The sequence below is a fragment of the Carassius gibelio genome, chromosome B22 (assembly GCF_023724105.1).
Source record: "Carassius gibelio isolate Cgi1373 ecotype wild population from Czech Republic chromosome B22, carGib1.2-hapl.c, whole genome shotgun sequence".
Taxonomy (NCBI): domain Eukaryota; kingdom Metazoa; phylum Chordata; class Actinopteri; order Cypriniformes; family Cyprinidae; genus Carassius; species Carassius gibelio.
The window spans coordinates 18316818-18327813 of record NC_068417.1 but is presented as its reverse complement, the minus strand read 5'-3'; the positions used below and the strand labels follow the sequence as shown (position 1 = coordinate 18327813).

At 37.2% G+C, this 10996-nt stretch overlaps 1 protein-coding gene across 2 annotated transcripts; it reads left to right on the top strand.

Moving 5' to 3' along the window:
• The first annotated feature begins 404 nt into the window (after nt 1–404).
• Nucleotides 405–10705, top strand: LOC127986836 (uncharacterized). Of its 2 annotated transcripts, none has more exons than XM_052589104.1 (4): nt 405–605; nt 9652–9963; nt 10082–10384; nt 10521–10705. In XM_052589104.1, the coding sequence occupies exons 1-4, from the start codon at nt 557–559 to the stop codon at nt 10550–10552; spliced, it is 696 nt and encodes a 231-aa protein (XP_052445064.1). In that variant the 5' UTR covers nt 405–556; the 3' UTR covers nt 10553–10705. The 2 variants fall into 2 exon arrangements, with proteins under 2 accessions (XP_052445064.1, XP_052445063.1); XM_052589103.1 differs by lacking the exon at nt 405–605 and adding an exon at nt 9317–9507.
• Nucleotides 10706–10996: the final 291 nt, after the last annotated feature.

Sequence of the window (10996 nt, the reverse complement as noted above, 5' to 3'; positions counted from 1 at the left end):
GGCAGGATGACTCAAATGAATGAGGTTTCTCTTGAGTGGACAAATGTCTCGCTCATGTGTGCAGTTGATTTATAGGCTAGGACAGATCATTTTCCATCAAGACAGATTTACACTCTACACAGACGTATAAAACAGTGAATCCCTAAACAGTCAGATTAGATTTTTATCAAACTAAATTCATGCGCTTCTTTGTGTCAGGGATCGTGATTCGGTAAAATCAATCTATATCATGATTTCTGTGGAAGCAAGCTATAAACACAGACTTCCATTTTATGGTTTTAAGGCTAGATACAGGGATATAAAGCGAGCTGCGCATTTACACAATCTTTAAACACTTGACGGAGGCGCACGGACTGAAAGAGTTGTTTTTTTTTCTTCTGTCACTGATTGGCTGAAGAGTTTTTATCTTGACTCAGCTCAAGTTATCAATAAACAGTGTTTATGACACTGAAACATTGGTAAACGCCATTCTGTCGTGTTTTTTGAAGTCAACCCTCATTTTTTTCAGACATTATAACGGACCAGCCACTGAACGGATCTCAAACGGTTGAAGAAAATGATTGACGGGCTTGTTTTGTTCTGTTTATTTTTTTCTCCTCTGATCGGTGAGTAATAAATGTATTTATGGCCTCGGTGTTAACAGGCTAGCCTACAGATTAGCGTTTAAAACATTTAAGGATTAAGGGTTTCAATTATCTGAATATTTAATATGACGATTTACATTTAATTTTGATTAAATAACTTTAGGCGCTGAGCCGCATGAGATCGTGTCAGCGATGGAGGGAGAGTCGTTCACTCTCCGAACTGGTTTCACTGAAAGACAGGGCGATCAAGACATCGAGTGGAGGTTTGGATCGAGCAGGACTTTGTTAACCAGAATAAAGTCAGGAAACATCATTACATTCAGTCACACGGTATTCAGAGACAGACTGCAGCTCGACGGACAGACTGGAGATCTCACCATCACAAACATCGATAATGAACACACTGGAGTTTATGAACTAAGTATCGATCTCGGACAGACAGAGTTGCAAAAAATATTCATTGTCACTGTTTATGGTGAGTAGCCTATTCTACAGTCTACAGATGCAAACTGTACTTCCAATACCTACTGTCAGTTGTGCTTATTCTTGGATTTATTTATTTATTTACTCTCCAGCTCCTGTGCCTGTTCCTGTCATCACCAGATACTCTCCGCAGTGTTCATCATCATCATCATCATCACCATCATCATCAGAGTTGAAAAGTGTGCTGTTGTGTTCAGTGGTGAATGTGAGTCACGTGACTCTCTCCTGGTACAAAGGAAACAGTTTATTGTCCAGCATCAGTGAGTCTGATTTCAGGATCAGTCTCTCTCTTCCTCTGGAGGTGGAGTATCAGGACATAAACACATATAGTTGTGTGATTAACAATCCTGTCAGCACCCAGACCACACATCTGGACATCGATCAACTCTGTCAGACATGTTCAGGTAACAGTGGTGATATCAGCGTTTATTCACAGATACCTTGAAACACTAAGAGCTTGATATGTCAAAGTCTATTTGAAAGAGTTTGTTTAATGCAGTTTCTACAGACTTTGTTTAATGAAGTGCCTTCTTCTTTCTACAGACTGTGACAAATGGAGTCAAAAGGAGCTGTGATCCGATTGGTCGTCTCTGCTGTGGTGGATGTGACATTTTATAATGCAGTGTTTCTTAATCTTTTTTTCTGCCATGGCATAGTTTAGATAAGTATCTCACAGCATACCACTAAGCACTAAAAAAAAAAAAAAAAAAGATAGTTTTTTTTTTTTTTCAATAATTAATCTGCATCATCAGAGTTGGTATTTTGGCTTTATATATGATCAGACACTTGCCCAGATAGAGTTAACAAGACTTTTGAAGAGTGAATGATGTAGGTATTTAGTTTTTATGATCAAGAAAGTTGTTAATAAAGTGCTTCTTATGGAAGATGTGTTTTTGTAAATCGCATATTTGGTATATTTTGTTTTTGTTTTTCCATTAACTGGCAAATTCTGGATGCTTGGAGATCAAGGTGCTCCCATAAAGGCCAGTGAAAGGTCATTATTTAATCGTGCTGAAGGGAGATTCATAGAGCTGGATAAGACTTACACTTACCAACATAAACACCAGACTCAGAACTTTATAAACTAATCACAATTATTGGTAATAAGAAGACAAACCAGACATTCAATGTTAATGTTTGTGTTGTGTTACTACTCACTGGTCATTAAACAGAAATACTAGTGTCCATACACTTTATTGATATGGAACACTGTAAATGCTAAAAATAAACTAAAACAAAGAAAACATATTTGTACTCACAACATCATAAATGACATCTAAGACAAATAAAGGAATATACAAAACATTAACACTTTTACCGTTTTTGTCCGGTAACCAGCAGTAGAATGGTCAGGAGCACTAACATGTATCTGAATTCACGGCTTGTCAATCAGTTTGTGCTAACACTTCCAGGTTAAGTTAATCAGGAGGGGTCACATGACATTCAGTTTAGTCAAACTGGGAGTACAATGAAAATAAAACACAATACCAACAACATTCTGAAGTTAGCACACACAAAGTCATACGCTTTTAAATTATGAAGTCATGAAAGTATAAAAAATAAACACTGACCCCTGAAATCACAAATATGTCATACATAACTGACCTTACAGCGTCACCTACAGGTGAGTATTACAGTGTTTTTATTTTTATTTTTCAGTGTTGCTCATATTTATGTAACAAATGTCTAAATGCCTTCCATTGTTCAATTACACCAATCACAAATAAGCAAGCACTAAACCATTACAGCGATAACATCCAGCAGCGCAGTCTGAGACATTCCCTCCTCCTCCCCAGCTCCACATGTCTAGACCTGCTTATGCGGAGGCACTTTCACAGATTTGTGAGAGACGCAGACTGAGCAGTGGTGGTGTTTCGAAAGGACTGTTCTACAGAACCAGAGGCTTGGTGCATGAGTATTTCAGAGAGATATGCAAGTCTCGCTGCCAGCATCAAACTCAGAATACAGGGAGGGCAGGAACAAACATAATACTCACAATGAACAAGACAAGACGACAAGGAAAGCTGCAGGGGGAAAAATGAAACGAGGCAAAACCTATTAAAAATGAATACAAGTTCTGATTAAAATAAGCATGTGAATGCTTGCTTACGGATGTTTGGTCAGGATCCATTGGTTTCATATTTTGAGACACTGGGAATACTATCAGCATTATTTTTTAAGGGAACCCTATTGATTTCACTGAGAAACTTTGGCGTCAGCTAGAAGCCAAGGATATTGACATTAATGATATTCTCATTATGTCGGGGTATGGTTTTCAATTGAAACTGCTAACGTAATAGAATTTACTTTACACTATTTAGACATTTCTGAGCACTTGTTTCACAAGCACTGTTAGGTTTATTAAGTAATTTGTATAATGGTCTCTCTGAGGGCTAAGCCCCCCTCAGGATGAGATCTTAGAACCACCCCTGAATGTGACACGCAAGACTGCAACACCTTCAAATGCAAGCAAAATCTGTCAAATGTGACAAGGTCAATTCTTTATTATTTATTTATTTTTATTTTTATTTTTTTTGACATTTTCTCTTATTAATGATTGTCTTTCTTTATCATGTAGCACACGGCTCATAGACTTGGCTCTGAGCATGCTGATGTCTGCTGCTGCTGGACCTTTGTTGCTTGTGGCATAATGTAAATCTGTGTGGAAATGAGGTGTCTAAATTTCTTGTGAAGACTGAGAGAGTTGTGCTGTTTTAACATGCCTGACATGATTATTCAAACAACACTTCACTCAAATTTATCCGTTAAACTAAATATGCCTAGACCTGCTGCTAAAGCTCTTCATAAGAGTCAAGCTGAAGATAGTTATGCAAATTTGAACGTGGGAAACAATTCTCCAGTTAGAATTCAAACATTTGCCTTTAAAATTCACTTTATATATATATATATATTACCTCATTCAACTACAATGATAAAAAAAAAACAACCTTAACACTGGTTGCCCCCATAAATGTATATATTTTTTGTTTTACATTGCTGATAATTAATGGTGAATAATTACATTATTGATTAATTTCAGTTTGCTCATTATATTTATTACAGCTTGCCATCAAAAACTATGCATGAAGAGAGTTTTTTAAGCGAGTGAAATTAAATGAAGCTTTACATTTATCTGTTTATTTTTCATTTGAAGAAATCCTTAATTTTATTCACATTTATTTTGAAACATAAACAACAGTTTAAAATGACAAATTTCCTTAAAAAATAGATTTATTTGTTATTTTTATTGCAAAAGTAATAAATGGTTATGAAATGCAATAAACTGAATAAGCCGAAAATAAACTGAAAAAAAAAAAAGTGGCCCTTTGAATATTTTCATCTGTTGTGTGCATGTGTGTCAATTACAAAAAAATTTTATTGGAGTTTTGAGCCTCTCATTTCTTTATAGCTCATTTAAGAGTTAATAATCAATATAAGCTATTTATATTTCACAATTATATATATTTTTACCTTATTACCTACCCCTTTCTTTGCCATAACAACCAGTCAGCAAAAAAAAAAAAAATCTGTGATATCTATGATTCACTATAAAGAATCGACTCATCAAGCCATTCGTTCGGGAGTCAGACTACACGGCCATAGACTGTGGTTTACCTGTTAGTTCTGATTCACCAAAACGAACCGACTCATAAAACCATTATTCGGGAATCAGACTACACTGGTGATTCAGTTTCAAGGCAAAACACAGTCACTTGTCGCCATCTCCTGGAGTAGTGTAGCTAACCTGCAGAAACAGACACTAAACAAAATAATTACAGTGTTTCGCAATCGCTAAAACACATTTGTCAAAGCGTATGTCAGGCTTCTGCTTTGTATGAACATTCAAGTGGACTTTCAAATATGTGCATTATTATTAATATTATTAATATTTTTGCCACACTGTTGTTCACAGTTAAATGTTTTTTCTCCATAATGAGAATGCAGATGGCTTTTAAAAGTGGTGTCACATGATCACACGTGTAAGGTAATGTGTACAGCTTTTCTTCACTATGGTCTCTGCACTATGAGACCTGAGACCGGGGATGATATTAACATTTTTTGTTTGAGGGTCAGTAGTGGTTGGTCATGCTAGACCTCTCAAACTTTGATACATTGTAGCCACATTAGTCTACTATAAATAAAACTGATTTGAACGTGTACCTCACAATCACTGATTATGTGAGTTAATGTCAAATACAAAGAGTTCCATTGTTACAACCCACTGGGGTGAGTTGTAACACTAGCTGGGGATAGATACCCAGACAGCAATATAGTGTTGGCCCAGATCCGGCCCACATCTGGCCCACGTGAAATCCACTCAGGCCAGATGCTTAGTGGCTTGCTGCCTGGGATGTAACAATACGAGGTAATTTGGTAAAACAACAACCACACTTTCCAGATTATACAATAAATTTATTGAAGAACAAAAATGAACAATGTTAACAAACATATCCTGGAACTTAAAAACTCAAGACTGTAACACATTGCTGTGTGTGTTGTAGTTTGTTAAAACTTTCATCCTAACACTGTATCAAATTTGTGTGTGTGTAGTGTATTTCCTTTGGAACTTTAAACTTAAAACCATAACAAATTTCTGTGTGTGTCAGTGTGTGTGTGTCTGTATAGCACAGTATATTCCTTTTGGAACTTTAAACTTAACACTAACATATCTGTGTGTTAGTGTAGGTGTGTGTGTGTTAGTGTGTTGGAACTTTAAACTTAACACTACAACAAATTGCTGTGTGTGTCAGTGTGAGTGATTGTATAGTGTGTATCTCATAAGGGTTCAGTCAGTCTCACAGTTGTGACAAATGTAGATGGCTGCCGCTGGGCTGCAGGCTTCATGGACCCACAACTGACAAGAAACACACTTGATCCAAACGTCTTTTGACCGAGAGTTTCCAAAATGTTCCATGCACATAATCCAGAAATTCTCATCACCAGATGAATCAGAACACTCTTGGTCTTTGGACTTGGGCTTTTTGGTTGTTTTCTCTGTTTTCTTATTTTCTCCCTTCGCAGACACCAATCTCTTTTTTGCCCTTTTTCCAGTGTTCCTAATTTTTTCTGCCATCTGTCTCTTGTGATGGTGCATAGTCGCACTCTCGGAAAATGTCTGGATTGAAAGGCCATATGCCTGTACATCTGAAACCATCTTGTATGTTGTCTTGGGTTGCAGCATTAGGGAATGCGGTACTGACCAGGCCTGGGATGTCTTATATTGGCATGATTTTTCCAGGATTCATTGTCATCCATGCATCACTGGCTGTGTTGATCCTCTTCTTGAATGGACCGTAGACACTACGATAAAGGGACTGTAGCTTATGGGAACAGTTGGGTGGTAAAGACAGCAGAACTATTCCATTTTCTTTTGCATATGTGATTGCCCTCACTGAAAGATGAGTGCTATGGTTGTCCAACAACAGTAGCGCCTTCCTCTCAATACTGATCTTTGTATGCTTAACAAAGTGTTGCAGGAAGACAAGGAAACCCTCCTCCTCCATCCAACCAGAGCCATTTCCACATCCAACACTCCCTGGTGGTCCACTGCACAGGAAGTGGTCTTTGTGTCGTGCACATGGAAAGACAAAGACTGGAGGAATGACATTTCCCGGTGCATTCACAGCACAAGCTACAGACTGTGGGTTAACCCATAGTACAGATCAGCTGCCTCCTTCAGATATTCAGTCAAGAGCTCTTCCTGTGCCTCACTGAAGACTTTCTGACTACTTTGGTAGCCTTCATGAGGCTCCTCACTTGAACCTTCTTCTCTAAGCTTCTTTAAGGCTTTACAATACCTGTACAGTGTAACATGACAGATGGAATAGGCCTTGGCGACTGATCTCACTGATTTCCCTTGCCTAACTTCAGTTGCAGCCTTTCTCAAAATGAACTGTTACAACTATCCCCAACCCAACTCTTTTAGCATGTGGGTTTAAAGTTAGCATTATTGTCTAGCATCAAAATTAAACTAGAGAAATGGCTACTTAAGACTATGTAAGTCATTTTTTTTTAAATCTACAATACAATGAATGCTAAAAATCTCTGTTAATAAAATTCACAATCTTGCTCACAGTCACATTGCACTTCTCCTGTAAGCCTAAAATGGAGATAGGAATGGAAGATATGGATGACATCACCATAGGCTGTTTCTGATTGGTCGAACTGACAGTGTTACAACTAACCCCATGTTACAACACTCCCTGGTCTCCTACGTTGTTTTAATAATAATAATAATAATAATAATAATAATAATAATAATAATAGTGTTCAGGTCTGATGTTTGTGAATGCCAGAGATCCAGTCTGTTTTTCCAGCTTCAGTCTGTCTTTAGATATTTCACTGGGATCAGGATATTTACCAGGATCGTTCATTTTAGCTATGACTTCATCATCCATATTATGTACAATGATGTACAGTACAGATGAGATATTAGAAGCTTATATAAAGTTAGTCCCTGAACTTAATTTATTCTCCCTGAATGCTACATGTTCTTGTGCAATGCTGAATTACATTTTGTGTCATAGTTTACCAATATCTATTTACCATAAAACCAGTTGTTTATGAGCTCAATCCGAGTCCCTTAGTACACTGACATTTTGGCAGCTAGTATATTTACAAAATTAGTAGCTTTGTAAGTATTGAATTGAATTTCGGTAATGCAAGTAAACAGATTTGTTGCATTGTCTCTTGAATATTAAGTCGAAATTTCTACAAAGCATGCAAATTATGTCTAATCTGTTTCTTTGGATTTATGTCCATGAATGTTAAATGAATCGACACAACTCAGCAAACAAACATTGATGCTTCACAAAGACTGAACAAATGGCACAATGCATGAATTATATTTGGTGTTTTCATTTAAATGTACTATTTATTAAACTTTTTGGTGGGCATAATGTTAGAAGGGCATGCTCAACAACAGCAGTCATCTAATGAGTTTGATGGTTGTTTATGACAAATAGGCCTACTTTTATTAGACATATAGCTGCACCCTGAATGTGAGCAACGGTAACTAAACCGGAGTAAACATCAATAGAAAGTCTGACCGACTGATTAAGAAACTGACTTACTGCAGTTTTTTTTTTTTTTTCTGTTCTGTATAAACAGTAGGAAATTCGTTCGAGGAAATTCGCAGACAGTTTTCATGTAAAATAGTAACACTCAGAATATTACAGACCATCAGCGCCCTCTAGTGTTCACTACCTACGCGCAGAAACAAATAGAAAGTGAAAGTGAAAGTCGTGACATTTGCCAAGTATGGGAACCAATACTTTGAATTGGTGCTCTGCATTTAACCCATTCATGTGCACACACAGCAGTGAGAAGTGAACACACAACCAGAGCAGTGGGCAGCTATAGATCCAGCACCCGGAGAGCAACTGGGGGATCCGTGCCTTGCTCAAGAGCACTTCAGCCATGAGTATTGAGAGAGCTGTTCATTCACAGCAGTCTGATTTATTATTGTTTCTATCTATAGAAAAATGATTCATGTATGTTTAAAAACTGCTACTGATAACGCATAGCCTATGTTAAATTAATATACAAATAAAAAAAGTGTTACTGACCCTCCACGAGTAATAAACCCCCCAAAAGGAAGATATTATTCATCATACTGATTTCACTTCTGATCGCGTCTGAACTACAACAACATTGAATCAGTGCACTGATGATGGACTTATCAAACCTCCCGAGTCACGTGGTTTCTCCAGAACGCGGGTGTGTCGCGTCATTACAATCTGTTATTTCGAAATGTTCCAAAGTCGAACATGGCGAGATCAAAATTATATTGTGCTTCTTTTTTATTCGAGGCTTGTCATATTCTGCATAGTCTTAGTCAGTAAGATAAATGCTGCAAATTGAACTTTAAAAAATAATTGAGAAAATATGTGATTAATTGTTAATGGTAATCCATTTTTATTGCGAAAAAAAAAATATTATACCTTGCAATAAAGGTAAAAAAAATAATCCAGTACACACATTCAGCATAATTCTAAAATTTATTTAATTTGCACTCTGAGTCAAAGCCACACACAATTCAGGCACTTGTCCTTGATAATATTAGGCCTACTTCTAGCTGTGTGTCAGGGATCGTTATTCAGTAAAATCAATATCATGATTTATGTGTAAGCAAGCTATAAATACGGATTTCTATTGTATGGTTTTATATAAGGCTAGATATAGGGATATAAAGCGAGACGCGAAACTGATTCTTCTGTCACTGATTGGCTGAAGAGTTCTTATCTGCTTGACTCAGCACAAGTGATACACAGTGTTTATGACACTGAAACATTGGTAAACGCCATTCTGTCGTGTTTCTTGAAGTCAAGTTCATTTTTTTTCAGACATTAACGGACCAGCCTCTGAGCGGATCTCAAACGGTTGAAGAAAATGATTGACGGGCTTGTTTTGTTCTGTTTATTTTTTTCTCCTCTGATCGGTGAGTAATAAATGTTTTTATGGCCTCGGTGTTAGCAGGCTAGCCTACAGATTTGCTAAACTAATATCTTTTAAAACATTTAAGGATTAAGGGTTTCAATTATCTGAATATTTAATATGACGATTTACATCTAATTTTGTTTAGGCGCTGAGCCGCATGAGATCGTGTCAGCGATGGAGGGAGAGTCGTTCACTCTCCGAACTGGTTTCACTGAAAGACAGGGCGATCAAGACATCGAGTGGAGGTTTGGATCGAGCAGGACTTTGTTAACCAGAATAAAGTCAGGAAACATCATTACATTCAGTCACACGGTATTCAGAGACAGACTGCAGCTCGACAGACAGACTGGAGATCTCACCATCACAAACATCGATAATGAACACACTGGAGTTTATGAACTAAGTATCGATCTCGGACAGACAGAGTTGCAAAAAATATTCATTGTCACTGTTTATGGTGAGTAGCCTATTCTACAGATGCAAACTGCACTTAATGTTATATTTATGTAACACCCGTTACCTGCTGTCAGTTGTGCTTATTCTTGGATTTATTTATTTATTTATTTACTCTCCAGCTCCTGTGCCTGTTCCTGTCATCACCAGATACTCTCCTCAGTGTTCATCATCATCATCACCATCATCAGAGTTGAAAAGTGTGCTGTTGTGTTCAGTGGTGAATGTGAGTCACGTGACTCTCTCCTGGTACAAAGGAAACAGTTTATTGTCCAGCATCAGTGAGTCTGATTTCAGGATCAGTCTCTCTCTTCCTCTGGAGGTGGAATATCAGGATATAAACACATACAGCTGTGTGATCAACAATCCTGTCAGCACCCAGATCACACATCTGGACATCGATCAACTCTGTCAGACATGTTCAGGTAACAGTGATATCAGCGTTTCTTCACAGATACCTTGACACACTAAGAGCTAGATATGTCAAAGTCTATTTGAAAGAGTTTGTTTAATGCAGTTTCTACAGACTTTGTTTACAGAAGTGCCTTCTTCTTTCTACAGACTGTGACAAATGGAGTCAAAAGGAGCTGTGATCCGATTGGTCGTCTCTGCTGTGGTGGACGTGACATTTTATGATGCAGTGTTTCTTAATCTTTTTTCTGCCATGGCATAGTTTAGATAAGTATCTCACAGCATACCACTAAGCACTAAAAAAAAGTTAGAAAGGGAGAAGTTTTTTTTTTTTTTCAATAATTAATCTGCATCATCAGAGTTGGTATTTTGGCTTTATATATGATCAGACACTTGCCCAAATAGAGTTAACAAGACTTTTGAAGAGTGAATGATGTAGGTATTTAGTTTGTATGATCAAGAAAGTTGTTAATAAAGTGCTTCTTATGGAAGATGTGTTTTTGTAAATCGCATATTTGGTATATTTTGTTTTTGTTTTTCCATTAACTGGCAAATTCTGGATGCTTGGAGATCAAGGTGCTCCCATAAAGGCCAGTGAAAGGTCATTATTTAATCGTGCTGAAGGG

What these genes read in the sequence shown, in the direction of transcription:
- LOC127986836 (XM_052589104.1), top strand. Translation starts at nt 557, where the DNA reads ATGATTGACGGGCTTGTTTTGTTCTGTTTATTTTTTTCTCCTCTGATC. An exon ending in ATTCATTGTCACTGTTTATG is followed by an intron (nt 9,964 to 10,081) that starts GTGAGTAGCCTA and finishes TTTACTCTCCAG; the next exon opens with CTCCTGTGCCTGTTCCTGTC. An exon ending in ACTCTGTCAGACATGTTCAG is followed by an intron (nt 10,385 to 10,520) that starts GTAACAGTGATA and finishes TTCTTTCTACAG; the next exon opens with ACTGTGACAAATGGAGTCAA.